At 38.5% G+C, this 22,453-nt stretch overlaps 1 protein-coding gene across 7 annotated transcripts in view; it reads right to left on the bottom strand.

The window, feature by feature from the left end:
* The window catches only part of tulp1a (TUB like protein 1a), a 44,382-nt gene that overhangs the window by 4,643 nt on the left and 17,286 nt on the right, over positions 1-22,453 (bottom strand). For 2 of the 7 annotated variants that reach the window (XM_015342065.2, XM_015342067.2), the window contains 7 exons: positions 22,153-22,279; positions 20,694-20,777; positions 15,192-15,326; positions 12,282-12,395; positions 6,697-6,831; positions 6,104-6,192; positions 3,957-4,127 (listed from right to left, as the gene is read on the bottom strand). In XM_015342065.2, the coding sequence (XP_015197551.1) occupies positions 3,957-4,127; positions 6,104-6,192; positions 6,697-6,831; positions 12,282-12,395; positions 15,192-15,326; positions 20,694-20,777; positions 22,153-22,279 (855 nt within the window). Of the gene's footprint in view, positions 1-3,956; positions 4,128-6,103; positions 6,193-6,696; positions 6,832-12,281; positions 12,396-15,191; positions 15,327-20,693; positions 20,778-21,446; positions 21,620-22,152; positions 22,298-22,453 lie in introns of those variants that run through there. The other 5 variants (XM_015342066.2, XM_015342068.2, XM_069190228.1 and 2 more) reach the window with 4 other exon arrangements.

Below are 22,453 nucleotides of genomic sequence, written 5' to 3'. Positions count from 1 at the left end.
GACCCCTGGTGAAAATGAAAAAAATTCAGCTTAAAGACATATGTGTCATTGATATACTGTTGTCACATTAAACATAACTGCTTCATGCAAGTTCTCAAATCCGATCCATTATATTTCACTATTAATTAATTTAATGTAATCAATAAATTACTGGTTTTAAATACAATATTAAGAAGCAGCAGAATAGATAAACTGAGAACCATTGTAAGGAAAAATAATGTAAACATATCAATTAAAGTGTTTTTAACACACACACACACACATTCCAGTTTCCTTTTAGATCACCTTTCTGAAAACATACCCCACCTTCATACAATATGTTAATTACCCTGGAGTTACATGTTCTTCTTGTAAACACAACCAGCCTTCATTGTAGGATTTCTTAAAAAATAATTGTATTAAAATCCAGCTTTCCCTGCTCCTGTCTGCATTGGATCCCAGTTGTTCATCTACAATTGAGATACATATGCTGTACCTCATTATAGCAGCTCGATGTTCTTGCAAACACCTGAATGGTTTAAAGGGTTTAATGTGTCATCTGGCCAGGATCATACACCCTTCAATTGCAATTGAGAGATTTTAAATATGAGTAGAAATGTGAAGGACACAGAGCCTAGTTCTAAAGTGAAACAGAAACACGAATAGAGAAAGTATGACGACAGTTTCTTGAATTTTGGTTTCACATGCACAATTGTGGACACTGAAAAATGTCCTCAGTGTGTTGTCTGCCTTAAAGTATTGGCTGCTGAGAGCATGCTTCCCAATAAATTGAAACGTCATTTGGAAACTGTTCACAGCAGTTTGATAAGTAAGCCTTGTGAGTATTTTACGCGCAAGTTAAATGAATGAACAGAAAGCTGCTTTTCGTAACCAAATTACAGTCCACAGCAAAGTTCTTCTTTCATACAAAGTTGCATACCGAGTGGAACAATGCAAAAAACCTCATACTATTGGAGTAAGGAATAAGCAACAGAGTTCTGTGAATTCTCCCTCCCTTTGCAATTCCCTGCCTTTGTGATGCTGGGATTTCAGCATTTGGAGTTATCAAATCCAAGTTCAGATCAAGAGTCAATGTGGAGAAGGAGATGCACCTTGGCATTTCAAACATACTACCCAGTATTTTTGGTGAATTATGTTAACATAATTTATTAAACAAGCCCACCTACCCATTAAGAGGCACAAATAAAAATACATTGTATTCTCCCCCTTCTAAAAAAACATTTATGTTAAAATTTTACTTTTTCTAAGTCATTTTATTTGCATTTTACAAAGATGTTGACTATTTTTTTCCAAATTGTTTTCACATTCAAATAATTTCAATAAAATGTGTTGTCAAGTATTTTTACTATTTTGATCAAGCCTTCTGGTTTTGAAAATGATTAAAAATAATAAAAATTGGATCAACTTTGTATTTTGAACCATCATTTCTTTTCAAATTTACCATCTTTTGTAAAATATCACACTGCCATCGAACTTATTTTTGACACATGGGAGGTGTAGCTGCGAGGCTTATTAATAAGAAAGAATTAAGTGTTGTGAGCTTTCCCAAATTAGGCCTCATATCTCTGTTCATCTCTGTGGTGCACCCACAGAGAAACTATTCATGCAGGGTGATTTAAGGTTCCTTTGAGAAGGACCGCTCCCAAAGGGGGATGCACTTAGCTAAGCCTGGCTATCATGATCAAGGGTCGTCCATTGGCGCCTATCTGTCTAGGGAGTGCCAGATGGACATCTGGACTGCATTCCTAAGTGTCAGGAGTAAGTGACTCATATCTCACCTTGATCAACCAATCAGGGACTGGTAGGGCCGAGTAACCCATGTGAGAGTCTGATGCCCATGGAACTTTCAGCCAATGAATGAGCTGAAGTTCCTCCAGGTAAAAACAGGCAACACAGAGAGCCTGAGAGATTCAGTAAGATTCAGGAGTGGACTTCTGAGACTTTTCTAAAGGGAATTCAAAGGAGAATTCCAGGGCAGGACGGCCCAGGAGCAGAAGGCTCCCAAGGGCAGGACATTCTCGCAGCGCACCTCCTGACCATCCTGAGACTCAGCCCGGACAACCACGGAACGGCCAGTGTGTCCGAGTGCCAGAACTTTCCTTTGTTCTAAGACTCTAGAGTGGAGGTTGCCAGAGAGTAACCAGCAGCAGGCCTCGTGAACAGGTCGGAACTGTGGACAGCTGAATCACTATTCAGAACTAGCTCTTCATCAGGAACGAACTGGTCCTCTTCCTGACTTGCTGGGACCCACAGTCATCTTTTCTCCTGTGCACAAACTTTGCTAGTTAAAGCCAACACTAACTAGCCGGTCAGTGAACATCAGCAGCGCACCGTCGCAAGCCGCACAGCACAGCCTGGCACCGAGCCAGAGAGCGCGGATTGGACAGCAACAGCCTGCAACTGTTTCTTTGTGCCCGCAGGAGATCTGAATCCCCAAAGATTGGATGAGTATTCAACTTCACTGCATTACTGCTCGAGAATTCAATTGTTATCCCAACCAGTTGATATCAATTTAATTCCTAAGAGTTATGTACTTGTTTTGAGTATCTAATGTAGAAGTTATAACCAAGTTCATTTATGAAACGGTCTAAATGAATGATATACTGAACGTATGTCCTCTTGATGTGTGTAACACTTTGTAACTGACTGAATATATACCTTTTGTATTCTGATAACCCTCTCGATAAGATCTGTTAGGTTATCATGCATATTCATGTATCATGTATTAATAAATGTATCCTCGTGTATTAGTACCTGTGTGTGTGCGTTGTTTGAGTTATGTCGCATGGTTGGACTCTAAAGCCATCAAAAGAATCAACTTTGTGATTTACTGCTACAATTAATAATTGTCTCAGTAAATGCCCAAACCCTAAATAACTGGTGCCTTCAGAGAGCCACTACATTTACATTTTGGCTATGGCAACGTTACATATTTGGCGTCCCTGAACGGTTATGAATGATTACATATTTGGCGTCCCTGAGCCGGTTTTCTTACAGAAGCATGTGGAAAATTTGACAGGTCAAGGGAGGCATGGACGCAAAAAGTTTGGGAAGCCCTGTTTTACCAATTTGATTCATCAGTTAGAGTGGGTCCATCTTACTGTGATGGAACCTGCGCCAAAATGAGTGGAGTGAAGAAGCAGAAAGTTGACAGTGAATGCAGAGTGTTCAGCAAAGAATGGTCTGCAAAATAGTTTTTCACAGAGGTTGGAACAAAGGCTATATGTTTAATTTGTAAGGAAAGTGTCACAGTGTTCAAAGCATACAATCTCAGTTAGCATTTTACTCCCAAACATGCTAACTATGCTAGCAATCTGCCATGCGAGCAGTGGGCTGACAGAGCTTCTAAACTAGCCACTAGTTTACAGGCTCAGCAAAATGTATTTTTCCGCCCTTCTACTATCCAAGAGGCAAGCACAAAGGCAAGCTACCTGCCTGCATATAAAATTGCTCAACAAAGGAAGCCACTCTCTGAAGGGGAGATTTTGAATGAGTGTATGATAGAAACCACAGATATTCTTTCTCCAGAGAGCAAGAGAAAATTTGAGAAAATAAGTTTATCACACAGAACAGTTACCAGTTGGGTTGAGGTAATCAGTGAAGACTGGACTTGCGAGTGGAACTTAAGGTTTTATTTGTTAATATTTAAATTATTATTTTTATTTATTATTTATTGATAATCTTGAATTTATAAGCCCATGTTGGATTTTAAACTTAAATGGGGCATCTGTAACAGCAGCCTGAAGTGGCCCGCTATACAATTTCAAACTTTTATGTGGCCCTTGTTTGCCCACCCTTGATCTAGTTAATCAAATAATTACCACCCAGTGTGTCTGTTTAAAAACATAGGGTCCTTTACTGGTTTCTAGAGGCAGATGGGCTGTTAGGACAGTCTCCTCAATGACTAGCCTGACACATATCCCTTCTTGTTTCTATTTTGTTGAGCTATACCATACCTTCTTTTCATTGTCGAGATGCAGATAGTAGGTTGGGTACAGGCCCCTGTCCATGCCCTTTTTGTCACGGGTGACTCTACACTTGATAGTGACGCCCTGGGGTGCAGGCTGTAGCACAAACTGTTCTAGGTTCTCCACCTCGATTTCTGGTGATGGAGGCCTCTCTTCCTCCTAATAACATATTACACCAGAGTGAATGTCATGTCAAGGAATAATATCCTGCTCTTTCCATATTACAGCTTAACAAGCTAGACTATTGGAAGGTTTCATAATAAATAAAAATGCAAAAAGTAACATTAAATTTTACATGCAATACAGTATAGAGTAGGGGCAAATTTAACATCTGCAAACTGCGATTTGCGATTCAGTTTGGCCATCAGAGTCTTGCATGAAAGAAGAGCGGAGCAGGATGAAACCTAGCTGAAGATTGTTAACTGCAACTTTCAAATAAGCAGTGCAGCAGACAAGAATCATGAGATAGCCAGCAGCTATATCACCCTGCAACTTGCAATTGAAAACCCACTGAAGCTAAGCAGGTGTGAGCCTGGTCAGTACCTGAATGAGAGACCTCCTGGAAAGAAACGGAGGTTGCTGCTGGAAGAGGTGTTAGTGGGGCCAGCAGGGGGTGCTCACCCTGCGGTCCATATGGGTCCTAATGCCCCTGTATAGGGAAGGGGACACTATACTTTAAAAAGGCGATGTCCTTTGGGTGAGATGTAAAGCCCAAGTCCTGACTCTCTGTGGTCATTAAAAATCCCAGGGCATTTCTTGAAAAGAGTAGGGGTGTAATTTCCCATTGGCCTTTACCAATCATGGCCTCCTAATAATCACCATCTATAATAATAATAAACTTCATTTTATATAACGCCTTTAAAGGTCGCTTCTCAAAGCACTTTACAGGATGAAAATAACAATAAATAAGAAGAATACAACAATAAATAAGAAGAATACACAAGATAAGACACAATTACAATATATAGAGGAGACCGTGGATGGAGGTATTAAGAAGAGCAGAGGGGTGTAGAATGGAACCAGTTAAGTAAAGGCTTTTCTGAAGAAGAGGGTTTTGAGTCTGGATTTGAAGGAGTTTAGAGAAGGTGACTCTCTGATATCCTTGGACAAAGAGTTCCGGAGTTTGGGGGCATAACAGGAGAAGGCCCTTTCACCCATACAATGTAGACGGGCTTGGGGGACAGTAAGGAGGGCAGAATTTGAATAGCGGAGGTTGCGAGGTGGGGAGTAGGGCGATAATAGTTCAGACAGGTACTGAGGTGCCAAGCCATGCAGAGCCTTGTAGGTGAGTATAATTGGCTTCATTACTCTGTTCTCCTCCCCACTGATGGATGCATTACCTGTAAAGCGCTTTGAGTGGAGTGCCAAGAAAAGCACTATATAAGTGTAAGCAATTATTATTATTATTATTATTATAAGTAAGCCTCCTGTCCAAGTACCCTCTATCCAACATCAGCATCTCATTATATCCATCATATCCATCATCATAACATCAGCATATCCAACATCAGCATGTTGTTTATTTGTACTGATAACTATAAATTAGTGTTTACTGTTGTTTCTTTAAGTTAATCAATGTTATTTAATTTAAAGCCAATGTATTATTATTTTAATTATTTTAATAGAGAAGGTTACTTGTATCTTGTAACTGTGCATACTATACATTGTAGTACATTATTGAACAGTATAGGAGTGGTATAGCTTATATGTGAATTTGGCTGTTCACAGAGTTTCTCTGTAGAGAACTCCACAAATGTTGAGACTCTACTGTATTTACTATTTATTGTATGTTTTGCTTGTTATTTATATTTGTGTTTCCTTCACTGATACCATGCTACTGGTAATATTTATGTTTAGACCATAATTTTCTAATGTTAAATAACTATTGGTTATTTAAGATATAATATAATTAAGATATAATTGTAATGATTTCTCCTTCCATCTTATCAGCATAGTCAGCCCGCCAGTTTTTTTACATCTCCAATTTTTGGATAAAATACTTATTTTGATTGGCAAATGATTTGATCAGAATCAGAACAGAAATACTTAAATGTATGTAAAACAACAGTCAGCAAGGAAGATATAAATAACAGAGATGCTGTCTGCTGGTACACTGTCACAGCCCATGAACCTGCCTTCTTTTTTTTGCCTTTGCCCTTCTTTTTGGTCTTCTGGGTCACCTCTGAGCTCTCTTCTTCACTCTTGTCCTCCTCTTTTGCAGAACCTGTTCGGACAGAGTGCAAGAAACGAATTATCTGAACATTGTGAAGAAAACAATACAGGAATTTACAAAGAAAACTTCCTAAAATTCAAATGGATAAATGGAAAACGTCATAACAGATATCAGAATATTTCAGTGAACTAAGAAGTTTGTTATAAAAATGACATTTTTATTCTCGTGACTTCCACCACAGTCAAGCAGCCTGCAGTAGTAATAATAATTAATAATTGCTTACACTTTTATAGCACTTTTCTGGACACTCCACTCAAAGCGCTTTACAGGTAATGGGGATTCCCATCCACCACCACCAATGTGCAGCATCCACCTGGATGTATGGTGTTTCAATTGCTTGCCATGTGCCTGCAAGCCGTGAACTTGTGTTGACAATGAGAGCCACATCACTCCTACAGTCTATTTAGTTTCAAATTGCTTAGAAGCCAATTTTCTGTGAAACACATAAAATAAAAAAAACCTACATTATTTTTAATTGAGAGACACATAACTCACCTTTCTTTTTTCCTTTCTTGTCCTTGGGATCTCCTCCTGCCTGGAACATAGAGGCTGGATTGGCAGTGGCTTTCTTCTTCATTTTGCTTGGTTTGCTTTCAGACTCGCTGTCATCATCATCTGATTTGGTCTCTGCTGTAGAATAAAGACATTCACTTCATAATTCACTTATTCACTTGATTATGAAACCCTCCACACCAAAAAACAGATTGCTACAGTAGGTGGCACTTGTGGTGCATTAGATGTTATTGAAAAGGTAGCGAGAACTGCGGTAATAATTGATGTATGGGTATTTGTAGATATTACTCCATGGAATTCTCTGTAACTTTCATCTTACTCATTTTTGTTTACTTTGTTCGATCTAACTGATACTGTACAGTAAGTGATAAATGGTAATGTTATGTGTGTGGGAATCAGGATACCACTTCCTTTTGGTAGTTAGTGCTAGGATTCTATGGAAGAGGTTAATAGGAAGAGGCGCTGGTAAGGTGTCTGGAAGATTGGTTGATACAGTATATAGGTTGTTTTGCCACACTTCAACAGCACTGCCGTGCTGGTTTGATAACAATATTGGCTCTGTTTCAGAGAGACTGGAGTGCCTGAACTTCTCCTTGGGTCAGGTTAGACCCATGTTGTGTTCCCTGAGTGTGGAAAGAGTTTTGGAGCTTGATAGTTACATTAATTAAGAAATAATCTACTGACTGAAAATGGCCAGAGTGGGCAATCCAACAGCTTTCTTTTGGATTAATTTTGATTAATCCATTACCTGCAAGGGTGACATTTTGTAATCTACACATACCACAAGCCGTTATTGGGTCTTTTCTGTTATGCTAAAGCCGACGCCGCAAATATTGTCTGCTCGGATGCTGCGATGGAGTTTGATGTTAGGAGCATATGATTATGAGCTGTGCTACAGACCTGACAGACATCTGACTAATGCTGATGCTTTGAGTCGTCTTCCCTTGAAAAATAGGTCATCAGCAACACCCCCACCATTGGGGGTTCTGTTGTTGTAAATGGTGTCGGATTGACTACTGCAGGGAAGACAAATTGCTGACATAACAGCAAAAGATCCAATCTTTTCACGTGTTCCATTGGGTTCTGCATGGTTGGTTGGCTTCAATTAATGATCACCTGTTCACACTGTTGTTTCTGGAGGCAGTGGGAACTCACTGCTCACAAGAATTGTGTTTTGAGGGGTTGCTGTGTGTTGGCTCTTCAGTTGGCAGGAGATGGATTTCTTAGGTTGCTATATAAGGCACATCCAGGGATAGTGCACATGAAAGTGGCAAGAAGTTAGGTGCGGTGGCCTGGTCTGGACATTCAAGTAGAGTAAGTGGTAAGGGGGTGTGCAAAATGTATGCAAACACGCCAAGCACCACCAAAGGCACCTCTGCATCCCTGGGAGTAGCCTGCAAAACCATGGCCACGCCTACACTTGGACTTTGCAGAACCAGTGATGAGCAAGATGCTGTTGGTCATAGTGGATGCCTAATTGAAGTGGCTAGAAGTCGTTATAACAGTCGTTGTAACACATGGAGTATCTTAAACAATTGTGTCAGACAACGCCATATCTTTCGCATCAGTGGAGTTGGAGGAATTTATATGTTGTAATGCAATACATCATGTAACAGCAAAGAAACAAGTAAAGGGTCATTCCATGCTGAAAAAAGAAAAGAAACACAACATTTCGGTTGTGGAGCCTTCTTCAGGTGTGAACGTTGTGTTGCTTTTTTTCTCTTTTCAGCATGGAGTAAATCTTTACTTGTTCCTTTGCAGCCTATGCATGCTGACACATCTATCTACTTGAACATCGTGTTAAAGTTGCTCCTTACCACCCTGCATCAAATGGGCAGGCAGAGAATGGTTTAGACTACAATGGAAGCCCTGTCCAGGCTGACAGAGGGAGACTTGGTTACCAAGGTGGCCTGGTTCTTGATCTCTCAGCATACCACTCCAAACCCAGCTACAGGGCAGCCCAGCTGAGCTGCTAATGAACCACAAACTGCGAACAGTGCTGGATCGACTACACCCAGTCTTGGTAGCAGAGATGTCAGAAAAGCAAGCAAAGAGAGGGCAAAAGAGTATGCGTGTAGGTCGTTGATTCGAACCACAGCATGGAGTGCATATCCATAGTTATGCTGGGGGCCCAAAGTGGGTACCTGCTACAGTGGTAGAGGCAACAGGACCACTGTAATACAGGGCAGTGAAGGCGGATGATAGCATTTATTGCCACCATGTGGATCAGATGCAGGGATGATTGCCAGTTAAGCCTGATAGCTCACAGATTCTAGTGCTGGGAGGCCCAGAGGTTGCCTCGAACCTGACCACTGCTGTAGGAACATCTTCACGCATCTTAATTTGACCTTCGTCCAATTATCCACAAACCCAAAACCCATGGACATCAACCTGCTTACAATACTATAAGTAAGCTAGAAAGACTCACTGCAATTTGAGCCTCACTTGCTATCCTGCTAAGTGTTTGCTACTTGTTTACACAATAAAGACTCCTTTCTCTGACCACATCTGAGTTAGTTTATGATTCAACAAATGCCTTCTTGTTCAGTAACGTTTTTTAAAATCACAAGATCAGTGGAGTTGCCTTGGGCACTAGGATGGGATCCAGCTTGCAAATATTTTTGTCTGCTTGGTAGAAGAATACTTCCAATACCCACTTTGTACCAGACCTCTACAGGTCATACATCGATGACTGCGTCAGTGCTGCCACATGCTCTAATGATCATCAAGAGCATTTCCTGCATCATTTCACCAACTTTGACCCATCTCTCAAGCATACAGTTAACATACTGCATCTTCTACTACTCTTCCATTTCTGGACATTAACCATCCAAGCTTCTGTCTGTTATAAACCCACTGATTCACAAAGCTATCTCCTGCACAGTTCTTTCCACCCCAGACATACTTAAAACATTCACCCCTTTTCACAGTTTCACAGGCTCTGATGACTATGCAGTGATGACACGGACTTCCATAACCAAACCCTCAAAATGCACTCTGTTTTCATTAACAGAGGATACCCTACCCATATTATTGACAAGGCCCTCTTCCGAGCCAAAAAAGCCCTTAGACTATCAACCCAAATAGGAACTCTCAGACTCACAATCACACTCACCCTAACAACCTTTCTATTTAGTGCTAGTGCTATTTCTTTTCCCAGGACCATAAATGTCCTCATCTTACAGGATGACACCCCAACTGGTACCCTCTTTCCTGCCCTATCATCTCATATTACTGACCACCTAATCCACACAATTTTCTTGTTCACAGTTTCCATGACTTCCCACAGTAATCCACACCAAACACTTTCCCCTGCCACAGAACCTGCTACATCACCTGTAAATACATATACTGTATCCAATACCATGCACATTCAAGGCTCCTCTGGACAATTCTGGATCACCCAGATGACAATGTATTTCCAATAACTTCATTTACTGCATCTCTTGCAGAAAATTCCTGTACATTGGTGAGACAGGGAGGAGTCTACTAAAACTTTCTAAGTTAATATATGCCTCTGACAGCATTGTTATACTTTCCTTTTTCATATCAGCTAATCTTCTGACTCACTATCCTATCTCTCTATTTTCAAACCTTCATATGCCCCCTAACAGAAATGCACCTGCTCATTCTGGTGCAGTACTCTAAATCTCTAAAAAGAGAGAAATACTCTAAAAAGAATTTCCTTTTGTAATACAAAGTTTTGTTTCATTTTTTGCTTTATCTGTTTTTCCTATTGTTCCTGCATTTCGTCATTATTCTTCTCTAGTTGTACCTTGTCCTTGTCAAAGCTACTTTTCTGCTTTTCATTTAGAAGTACTGACTGCTTGCATTCAATGGTTTTCTGCTCAAGCGTCTGAATTTTATCATCTCTGCATCTAAACCTTTAGTTCACATTCTTAACACTTTAATGTCCTAACTTTTCAATTTCCTGTACTTACTTTTTAAGAGATTGAATTCTAGCTTTAGCCTTATAAAGTGTAAGTCCTCTCTTTTTTCCCTTGCCTAACTTAGTTCTTTCATCATCAAGTTTCCTGCATTGTTCCACTAACCTAGTTTATGCACATTTTTAAACTGTGCTCCTAATTCACAGCCTTCGTCATTAGTACACTTTACATCACTTAATTCAGTCTTTCCTGCATCCTTCCCAAAGATGCACAGGAGACGTAGCTGATAGTTGTCTCCTGTGCATGTTCTACAGCTGAAATTGCAGTGCTTTCTTTTCTTACTTGGGACAGACTAAAGATGTGGCAGTCCAAATTTTCCCTGTCACTTTTGCTGAAACAGGATTTTTCTTTGTACATACAAACTAATCACACTTTGAAAATATATATATATATATTCTTTTTCACTGGGGACCTTTCTGTCTGTAATTGTGATTCAAGATATCAAAAAGCATTTTTTCCTATTTTTTGGCTCAAGAAAATTTGTAGATGTTCATCATTTGTCTGTTTGTCAAGATATTTACATGTAACTTTTTTCTTTGTTCGATTTAAGTCAAGAATGATCCACATGATCCATGAATAAAAATATTAAAATTTTACCAAAATCTCTATTTGTGATATGGTAGCATTTACAATGTTGTGTTGCAAATCTGTTATTAACAATTTCGACATCATAAATAGTGCCCCATGAACAAATAATCAAATTTTCATAAATGTTTATGTATTAACATTGTGTAAAAATATATAATACTGGTCCTTTAATGCAGGAAATTGCTCATTCTGCCCTTTGTAAATGCATACTGTAGTTTAAAGGACAGATAAAACTTTAAATGTCTTTTTGATTTAGGTTTTAATCTTATTTAATTATTTCTTAGATTATTTCTTCAGTTTTAAAAAGTATTGGCACAGCTAAGAAATAATATGACATGCTAGTTAATTTTAAAATGCAATTGTTTCCTAATGTTACCTTTAAGGCTAAGACAGAAAACTCTTGAGGTTTCATTTGTATAAAAAAACATTAGCAATAAAAAGGGTGAATTGAACCCAGAGCCTCAGGGCTTCAAGGCAGCAATGCTTACTATTATGCCAATTGTGCTACTATTTATGGAATCAACACATTTTATTTAGATTTTTCTTTCAGTTTATCTGACATTTAGCTTTTTTAATCGTTAAATAATGTGGTCCTCATTTTTAATTCAACAAAATGGGACATCATTACAAATGGTGAAAATATTTGCATGGCACTGTAGCTGGGTTGTTTCTCATTGGTGACCAGGCTGAATGACACAATGAATTTACATTACAGAATATGACGTTTATTGTATAGAAACAAATTAAAAAATTTGGTAAGTCAAGGAAAATTATTTTTGTATTTGATTCATTATACTGTAGAAAGTAAAATGATTACACAGTATTAAAGAACTACTACAGAAGGTAGAAAGTGTACGAATATATTGTATTTTTGTAGAATTAATGAAGTTTGATCAACTGAAAAGAGAATGATACTTAATAAGTTTAATAACATTATTTAATTGTTTTCAGGGTTTAAAAGTACTATATGATCTGCATGTAAGGCAATCACTGCTGAGCATAGTTAAACAGCAACACAAACAGCCAACACACCCTTTTTCTTGGTTTTCTCCTCAGGCTTCTCTCCATTTATCTGGAACATGAAAGCTGGCTCTTTCTTTTTGGATTTTGTCACTTTTCCTTTGGCTTCTGAGTCATTTTTTTCTTCTAAAAGGATGACAGAAAATAATGAAAAGAACATTTAAATTGAGATGAAGGAACAAATTAGTTTCAACCCTTTCAACGTTATTTTTATGTATATTTCGAGGCTTAGAAGAAATTGGCATCCAGCAATCAAATGAGTGCACTTCAAACCACATTAAAAGTAAATTGTACACAGTACACATTTTTCCGGTATGCGCATTGCCATATTCTGCAACGATTATTTGCAGTAAGGTTAAGTGGCTCTATTACATTGTAAACAAGCAGACTTGTGAATACATCTCTTTCAATCCTATAGAAGTATTGCTCTCAACTTTGAGGTGGTTTTGTCGACAAATACTACTTACTTGTTAACTCTTCATGCAGATCACAGTGGAACATTTCAGTGGTGAAATGTCTGATGTACAACTTGTACTTTTTTCGCTCATACATCGCATTCTTCGTATTATATTAGTCATTACAATGACTTGTGAACAGGAAAGATTGCTTCACATCCCAATTCTTGCAAACTCTTGACAACATGGCAACCATACAGTACTTTCACAAAGTTCACGATTATGCTAAATTCAGAATTAAAAAAACAACAAATTCAATTCTGACAATTCATTTATTTTGCTACCAAGATTTAATAAATTGGAAACTGCAGTTTCCCTTTAACAAGTGTAATTTTAAAGAATTACTTAATTTTCCAAACACAAAGCTTCTTAAAATTATATATGTACAGCATTTGTTTCTTCCCTGCACGCCAGTTTCAAATAATAATACATGTATTTGCATAACTTTTGTCATTGAGGACCTATTTCATCCACTGCCTAGGCCAGGGCTGGGCAAACTTTTTTGTCCCAAGGGCCACATAAAATTTTTAAACTGTATAGTGGACCACTTCAGGCTGCTGTTACAGATAGCCTATGCCCTATATAAGTTTAAAATCCAACATAGGCTTATTAGTTCAAGGTTAATGTTAATTGAATAAAACTTGATGTTTAACTCGCATGCCATTACCTCGACCCAACGGGTAACTGTTCTGCGTGATAAACCTATTTTCTCAAATTTTCTCTTGCTCTCTGGAGAAAGAATATCTGTGGTTTCTATCATACACTCATTCAAAATCTCCCCTTCAGAGAGTGGCTTGCTTTGTTTAGGCAGGCAGGTAGCTTGCCTTTGAGTTGGCCTCTTGGATAGTAGAAGGGCGGAAAAATACATTTTGCTGAGCCTGTAAACTAGCGGCTAGTTTGGAAGCTCTATTATCCCACTCTTCACGTGTCAGATTGCTAGCATACTGTAGATAGCATGTTTGGTAGAAGAAGCAGAAAGCTTCTTTCTCCAAGAAGCTTTCTGCTTCAAAGGGGGAGAAATATAATGTCTATATATAATATATAATATAATACAAATAAAATGACTTAGAAAAAGTACAAATTAAATATAAATGTTTTTTTAAAAAGGGGGAGAAATATAATGTCTTTTTGTTTGTGCCTCTTAATGGGTAGGTGGGCTTGTTTAATAAATTATGTTAACATAATTCACCAAAAATGCTGGGTAGTATTTTTGAAATGCCAACGTGCATCTCCTTCTCCACATTGACTCTTGATCTGAACTTGGATTTGATAACCGCAAGTGCTGAAAACCCAGCCTCACAAAAGCAGGGAATTGCAAAGGGAGGGAGAATTCACAGAACTCTGTTGCTTATTCCTTGGCACTCCAATAGTATGAGGTTTTTTGCATTGTGCCACTCAGTATGCAACTTTGTATGAAAGAAGAACTTTGCTGTGGACTGTAATTTGGTTACAAAAAGCAGCTTTCTGTTCATTCATTTAACTTGCGCGAAAAATACTCACAAGGCTTACATATCAAATTGCTGTGAACAGTTTCCAAATGACGTTTCAATTTATTGGGAAGCATGCTCTCAGCATCCAATACTTTAAGGTAGACAACACACTGAGGACATTTTTCAGTGTCCACAATTGTCCATGTGAAACCGAAATTCAAGAAACTGTCATCATACTTTCTCTATTTGCATTTCTGTTTCACTCTAGAACTAGGCTCCTTCATGTTTTTTATTCATATTTAAAACCTCTCAATTGCGATCGTGTAACAAAAAACTCACAAAATGACCACTCATAGAAACGTGAAACACTGCAGCTGCGGCCAACTGGTACGCTGCTTACAGAGTCTTACAGACTGCCGACAATTTAGTACCTGGTACCAGGTGGCCTAAGCGATGCATAGTATCCATTTTGCACCATCATCCCTACATGGTAAGTTAGGTGGATATATCCATTTTTTTACCAATTGTATTAAGAGAGATATTTAGAAAGTCTAGATTGTGCAAGCCCATAGAAGAATTTAAGGTTACATCTTCACAAATAGAGTCATATGATCTTTAATGGCCACTAGTAGTCAGAAACCTGATTTCATGTTTCAGTCTTAAGGACGGAATCTCCTTCAGCAGTGTTTGGAGTCACCATAATGGTGTACTGGTTTGGAATTTCTTATCGAATGGGAACTGTACCATTTACTGGTCTGGTAACATCACTTACAGAAACAAATTGATTTTGCTTGAAAGTTTGCCTGTGCTATTACTTCTAAGATCAGAAAAGATTAAGATTAAAGGTCATAAAGCAACTTTAAATTTCCGAGGAAAAAGACAATTACATTCATTATAGAAAATATAAATGAATCACTTTTGTTTTGAGCTGTTGTGCTGCCATAAGTAAAAGCCAGTAATAATTTATAAACCAGTGCAAATCAGTTCTTCTCTCATAAGTGAGGTTATGATAGACAATGAAGAAGGAGGATTCTTACCTTTGGCTCTAGCTTTCTTGTCCTTGTTGTCTCCAGATGCATTGGCAATGTCTTTTGTTTTTTTCTTTGTCTTTTTTGAGGGGGCTTCTTCAGGAGCTTCATCTGCATCCTCCTCATCTTCCTCATCATCTGAACCTGATAAAGAGAAAACCAAGATAAAGATTACTTTTGACTGCAGTAATGTTTGGTTACTGGTTACTAAAGGTTGAAAGTTTTTAATAAACCACTAATTGGCACCTTCCCTGATATGAAAGCCTATCTGTTTTGGATTATGGAAATTCACTTTTTCTTATTAAGCTAGTCCAGTGTAGATTTGGTTTTGTGCTTTAGGTCATTGTCCCAGTGACACTTAAGTTTCTGTTGCAGTTTATTTAATTATATCACAAGTTTTAATAGAAAATTGGGAGGAAGGTTAGATCCTAATCTAAACCAAAACTTCCACTTGCCTGCATATATCGCCTACTTCCAGCTGGGACTTCCTTTCGTATATCTATTTTGCATTTTGGCATGTACAGCATTCAGAGACAAATGACTCGCACTCGGTGCTGATAAAGTTGCGACTTTAAAGTGCACTTCTCCACTGCAGCTTGCCTGGCTCAGTTTCAGCCTCTGTATGTTATCCACCTTTCCTAGCATGGCAGGTTTCAGAGATCCGACCATACAAACTAGGATGGGATGAGTTTCCTTGCCAGCTTGATAAAGTAGTTTTTCAGACTCATCCTTTCTGCAAACAACAGTCAGCTCCTTGCACCTGCTCTCCTCTTTTCCCACCTCTTTTGATGCCACTTCTCCTTGCAGTCCCAGATCAACCAGGCAGAGACAAGGCTTATTATTTCACTTAGAATTAAATGATATTAAAGTTATGTCAATTTTGATACCCTTTTAGGACATGAAAAATATTAACTCCATCATGTGCCCCACCCAAATTGAGTTCCCAGTTCAGAAAGAACTACAACATTTTCAATTTATACAAATCTATTGGGATGATTAGCAGCTTCAACCTGATTCCTGCTTCTTACCACAACCCAGTTCAATTGCAGCACAAAGTTCTTGCCATCTTTATGCTCTTGTCCTCCTAGAAGTGTGAGGTTTTGCTCTTTTCAGTCACTTCTGATACAATACAAGTATCATCTTAACCCTTAACCCCCATCCTAGTTATTTCATCTCCCATCTACACATTATGAAATTAATATGCCTCTCCAGGGTACTCAGTTCAGAAGTTATGCTGTGCATATCCCAATACTGAATGCTGACAACTTTAAAACAGGTACAAGTAATCATTCAAGGCATTTTGTTCATTATGAGCTTAATTCTGTCATCCACCCTCAGGAATGTTTTGTACATACATTATTCCCTCAACTAGATGAGCCTCACCAAATACTTTATATTATTAATATATTAATTTCTATCTAACATCTGTTAGTATCTGCCCAAACTACTAAAATGGAATTATAACAAATTATAATAGAAATTCAGGTGAAACGTTAAATCCTAATCTCACGCTTGCCGATGTATACAGTGCCTTCAGAAATGAGTCAGACCCCTCCACTTTTTCCACACTTTGTTGCGTTGTAGACTTATTTCAAAATGGATTTAATTGTTTTTTTTTGCTTTCAATCGACACACAATACTCCAAAATTACAAAGTAAAAACCAATTTTTAGGAATTTTTGCTAATTTATTAAAAATAAACTGAAATCTCCCATTTACATAAATATTCAGACCCTTTATTCAGTACTTTGTAGGACCACCTTTAGCAGTGATTACAGCTGCGAGTCTTTGTCAGTTTCTCCCATTCTTCCTTGCAGATCCTCTCAAGATCTATCAGATTGGATGGAGAGTGTTGGTGAACTGCAATCTTCAGGTATCTCCACAGATTTTCTATGGGGGTCAAGTCCGGGCTTTGGCTGGGCCACTCAAGGACGTTCAGAGACTTGTTCTGAAGCCACTCCAGCGTTAGCTTGGCTGTGTGTTTCTGATCGTTGTCTTGCTGAAAGGTGAATCTTCACCCAAGTCCAAGGTTGTGTGTGCTCTGGAGCAGGTGTTCTTCAAGGACCTCTCTGTATTTGGCTCTGTTCATCTTTCCCTCAATCCTGACCAGTTTCCCAGTCCCTGCCACTGAGAAGTATCCCCACATCATGATGCTGCCACCAACATGCTTCACCGTAGTGATGATATTAGCCAGATGATATTTTACTACGCCATTTACTGTGAACTTTGGGACCTTATAAAGACAGGTGTATGCCTTTCTAAATCATGTCCAATCAAGTGAATTTGTCACAGGTGGATTACAATCAAGTTCTAGAGACATCTCAAAGATGATCAAAAGAAATAAGATGCATCTGAGCTCAATTTGGAGTGTCATAGTAAAGGGCTTGAACAGTTATTTAAATGGGAGATTTCAGTTTTTTATTTTTAATAAATTTGCAAAAACTCACTTTTTCATTTTCAGGTGTGGTGTATTGATTGATGGCAAAAAAAAAATCAATTCAATCCATTTTGAAATAAGTCTACAACACAACAAAGTGTGGAAAAAGTGGAGTTGTCTGAATATTTTCTGAAGGCACTGTATGTCTCGCACCCAGGACTTCCTTTTGTGTCTCTTTCTTGCATCCAACATGCCTTCCATTCTACACCCTTGCGACAAAGTCCCTAACTTACTCCTCACAGTAAGTAAGGGAGGATCTGGTCAGCCTAGAAAAGGCCACCATTCTCTTAGCGAGGCGAGCCTCACCAAATACTTTTTACATATTTGTCTCTCTTGCAGTCATTATGATCTAACCAAATTTCTGAATAGGTCTTTAGTAGACTGAGGCATATATTACAAAATTTGCCTTTAGTTTTCTCCACACATTCCCCTCAGTCTTGACAAGCTTCCTAGTCCATTCTGATGAGAAGCACCACTATAATTTAATACTGCTACCATGCTTGAAAGTAGGGATGATGTAGACTAGGTGATGCAGTGTGATGGATTTGTACCAGATGTAACACTTTGTATGTATACCAGAAGATTTATTTTTTTTCTTGTTTGATCACAAACCCCTTTGCTACATGCTTGCCATGTTACTTAAAAGCTTTGTCACTTTAAAACCATGTATGACTTTGATTGTTATACAGGGAGCCTTTGTAGAGTGACTGGGATATTGTTGACTCAGATATTTTTTTCATCTCAGCCATTGCAGATCTTTCAAAGCTACCATTGAGGTGGATGCTGTAGCGGCGAGGCTTATTAATAAGAAAGAATTAAGTGTCCTGAGCCTTCCCAAATGAGGCCTCATCCCTCTGTTCATGCAGGCTGATTTAAGGTTCCTTTGATAAGGTTTCCTAGGACAGCTTCCAAAGGGGGATGCACTTAGCTAAGCCTGGCTATCATGATCAATGGTCATCCATTGACGCCTATCTGTCTAGGGAGTGCCAGATGGACATCTGGACTGCATTCCTAAGTGTCAGGAGTAAGTGACTCATATCTCACCTTGATCAACCAATCAGGGACTGGTAGGGGTGATTAACCCACGTGGGACTCTGATGCCCATGGAACTTTCAGCCAATCAACGAGCTGAAGTTCCTCCAGGTAAAAACAGGCAACACAGAGAGCCTGAGAGATTCAGTAAGATTCAAGGAGGATTCAGTGGAGAATTCTGTGGACTATTCTAAAGGGAATTCAAAGGAGAATTCCAGGGCAGGACGGCCCAGGAGCAGAAGGCTCCCAAGGGCAGGACATTCTCGCAGCGCGCCTCCTGACCATCCTGAGACTCAGTCCGGACAACCACGGAACGGACAGTGTGTCCGAGTGCCAGAACTTTCCTTTGTTCTAAGAGTCGAGAGTGGGGGTTGCCAGAGAGTAACCAGAGGATCCACCCGAGGTTAGCACCAGCAGCAGGCCTCGTGAACAGGTCGGAACTGTGGACAGCTGAATCACTATTCAGAACTAGCTCTTCATCAGGAACGAACCAGTCCTCTTCCTGACATGCTGGGACCCACAGTCACCTTTTCTCCTGTGCACAAACTGTGCTAGTTAAAGCCAACACTAACTAGCTGGTCAGTGAGCATCAGCAGCACACCATCGCAACCCGCACAGCACAGCCTGACACCGAGCCAGAGAGCGCGGATTGGACAGCAACAGCCTGCAACTGTTTCTTTGTGCCCGCAGGAGATCTGAATCCCCAGAGATTGGATGAGTATTCAACTTCAATGTATTACAGCTCGAGAATTCAATTGCTATCCCAACCAGTTGATATCAATTTAATTCCTAAGAGTTATATACTTGTTTTGAGTATCTAATGTAGAAGTTATAACCAAGTTCATTTATGAAACGGTCTTAATGAATGATATACTGAACATTTGTCCTCTTGATATATGTAACACTTTGTAACTGACTGAATATATACCTTTTGTATTCTGATAACCCTTTTGATAAGATCTGTTAGGTTTATATGCATATTCTATGTATTAATAAATGTATCCTCGTGTATTAGTACCTGTGTGTGCGCGTTGTTTGAGTTATGTCACATGGTTGGATTCTAAAGCCATCAAAACAATCAGCTTTGTGATTTACTGCTACAATTAATAATTGTCCCAGTAAATTCCCAACCCTACATAACTGGTGCCCTCAGAGAGCCACTACATTTACATTTTGGCTATGGCAAAGTTACAATGCTTAATTTGGAGGGACAGCTTGATTTAGACAGTATCTGGTTGACTTCCACTTCTTAATGATCAACTTAACCATGCCCAAATAGATAACTGTATTAAGGGTGTTTGACATGTTTACCTTTCTTCTAATCTGTACCTTCATACAACTTTATCAATGAGTTGTTTTGAAAAGGCCTTGATTTCCATGGTTGAATCTTAACATTCCTACTTGACTGAAGGACTTTACTAAGATAAATGTATTTATTCTCACTTCATGTGAACCAATGTTATTTCATACAGATGAGACCAACTAATCATGACTTTTCCATTTTTCATCCACATTTCTTAAGTATTTACTTCTTTCTTTTTGTTTTATCCCTTTGTTGGAGTAAATGGTGTCATGGGGGCACAATGAATAGCATTTCTGCCTCTAAAAGCTGGGTCCCTGGGTTCGATTCTGGTCCTTGACTGCTATCTGTGTGGAGTTTGTATGTTCATGTGGGTTTAATCTGTTTTGTTTTGTTTATGTCCAAAAGCATATTGGGAGGTTAATTGGCTTTTGGGATAATTGGCCCTAGGTGTGAATGTGTGACTGTGCGGGCCATGTGAGGGACTGGTGTCCCACCCAGGATGTATCTTGATATGTGCTCATTGCTTGCCAGGATAAGCTCTAGCGACCCCATGACCCTGTACTAGATAAAGTGGTTGTAAAATGCATGGATGTTTGGACTAGGTTATGTCTATAAAAATATTAATTTCTAACATGCCATGACCGCAAAGTGTAAAATGACAAAACGTAAGAAATTTGCACGAGTCCAAATACTTTTGCAAGGCTAGGTACCCACTTTGTCTTGCTCACGAATCATCTCACCTTTTTTCTTTTTGGGGGCCATTTTTGTCTTCTTCTTAGACTCAGTTTCTTTGTCTGGTTTCTTTTTCTTCACTTTCTTTCCATCTTATTTGAACAACAAAGGTGAAAAAACAAGAATAAGGTGTGAATTGACATTCAAATTGAACCTACAGTACATTTATGTATAACCAGGTTAGCTTCATAAATACATTAATCAATCAAGCTAGAGTAGGAGTAAGGTGAGGGAGAACGTGATTGTATTTTCCTGAACTTTATAAATAAATTTGATTAGATAGGAGTTACCCAATTAGCAGGCAGTTATGATCAGGCAGTAATGTTACTCTAAAACATAGCTAACAAAATGGAGATTAATGTAACATTAGTGGATGTACACTGTTCAAAAGTCTTGGAAAAGAAAGAAAAGGGAGAGATACAGCACTGTATATCAAAAAGCATATTCAGGTTCAGGAACTAAAGCTAGAGGAATCAGGAATTTCTAAATCTTTATGGGTCAAGACCATCAAAAACATTCTAAAGATATAGTGTAGTTTGTATAGAACTTGCAAACAATGAGGATTGAATGAGAAAATAGAGGTGTTTTGAAGTATATTATGAAACTGCATTGAGATTGACAATGATTCTTCAGAATAGTGAAACACGAACCAGAGGACACAAGTGGAAACCATGTACAGTACATTTATAGTGCATTTAAAGAAGAGAACAGATTGCAATAACATGAAAAAAACTTCCAAAACATTTTGTTGAAGGCAATACCTTGGCTTCTTTCAAGAAACTGCTAGATGAGATGCTTGGATGAGTTAGTTACTAATTACCAAATTGCCTCCTTGCATTTGTAATCAAAATAGATCCCTGTGAAACACCACATGTATTATTAGTCATTTCTGATGAGGTTCTCCCAAGGAAACAAAATAGTCTTTGTAAAATGTGATCTAAATCAACTAGAATAGTTGGCAATGAACAATCCTTTCTCTAAAGTAGCACTTTTAAAATCTATGAAAAACAGATATTTGAGTCTGCATTCCCAATCATACTCTCAGTGTAATGTTTGGAACAAAAACTGAAAATCAATGACATTACTACCATTAATGAAACAAATATTTAATTCCTGTCTTTTCAAGAACTCTTGCTAAAGTGCTAGAATTGATATAGATCGAAAGTTATCTTGAATATCAAGCTGGAGGGCCCACACGGCCATCCTGAATTGGGAATTCTCCACAATTTAAAAAAAAGTTAAAGACTAGTCTTACTTGCAGTCTTACTTACTTAAAATGTGGTAACACATATTAAACCCTGTCTTTTTAAACAAGTGTTGTATAAAACAAGTTTGGTACTTGGCCAGATCATATTCAAATTAAATACTACAAAATACTTTTTTCAAATAGTTTCCAATAAACAACAGTGAGATACATCTGTACTAATTGTTTCAATGCTGTCACTGTTAGTGCAGTATAGACCTTACTTTTTGTTGGGGTGCTCTCCTCTCCACCAGACAGGTCTTCACTCTTCTTTGACTTAGTTTTCTTGGGTTTTGCATCAGTGCCATTAGACTGCACCATGACAGGCTCCTGTCTCTTCTTTTTTGCTTTCTGATTTGAGAGAGCACCCTGTGTAAGAAGTGCAAAAAGAAAGCATTAAATACTGAGCTAATGAAGAAAATATTCACAACAAGTGAAAACGTAAGCCAAGAGTCTAGGTATTCTTTTCTTTTAAATATCTTTTTTCTTTAAGTCTCTTTTAAAAGTCGGGCTCATTGGCATAAA

This window comes from Lepisosteus oculatus, chromosome 5 (genome assembly GCF_040954835.1).
Source record: "Lepisosteus oculatus isolate fLepOcu1 chromosome 5, fLepOcu1.hap2, whole genome shotgun sequence".
Taxonomy (NCBI): Eukaryota; Metazoa; Chordata; class Actinopteri; order Semionotiformes; family Lepisosteidae; genus Lepisosteus; species Lepisosteus oculatus.
Note: the sequence above shows the minus strand (reverse complement) of the source record. Positions and strands in the feature narration are given on the sequence as shown.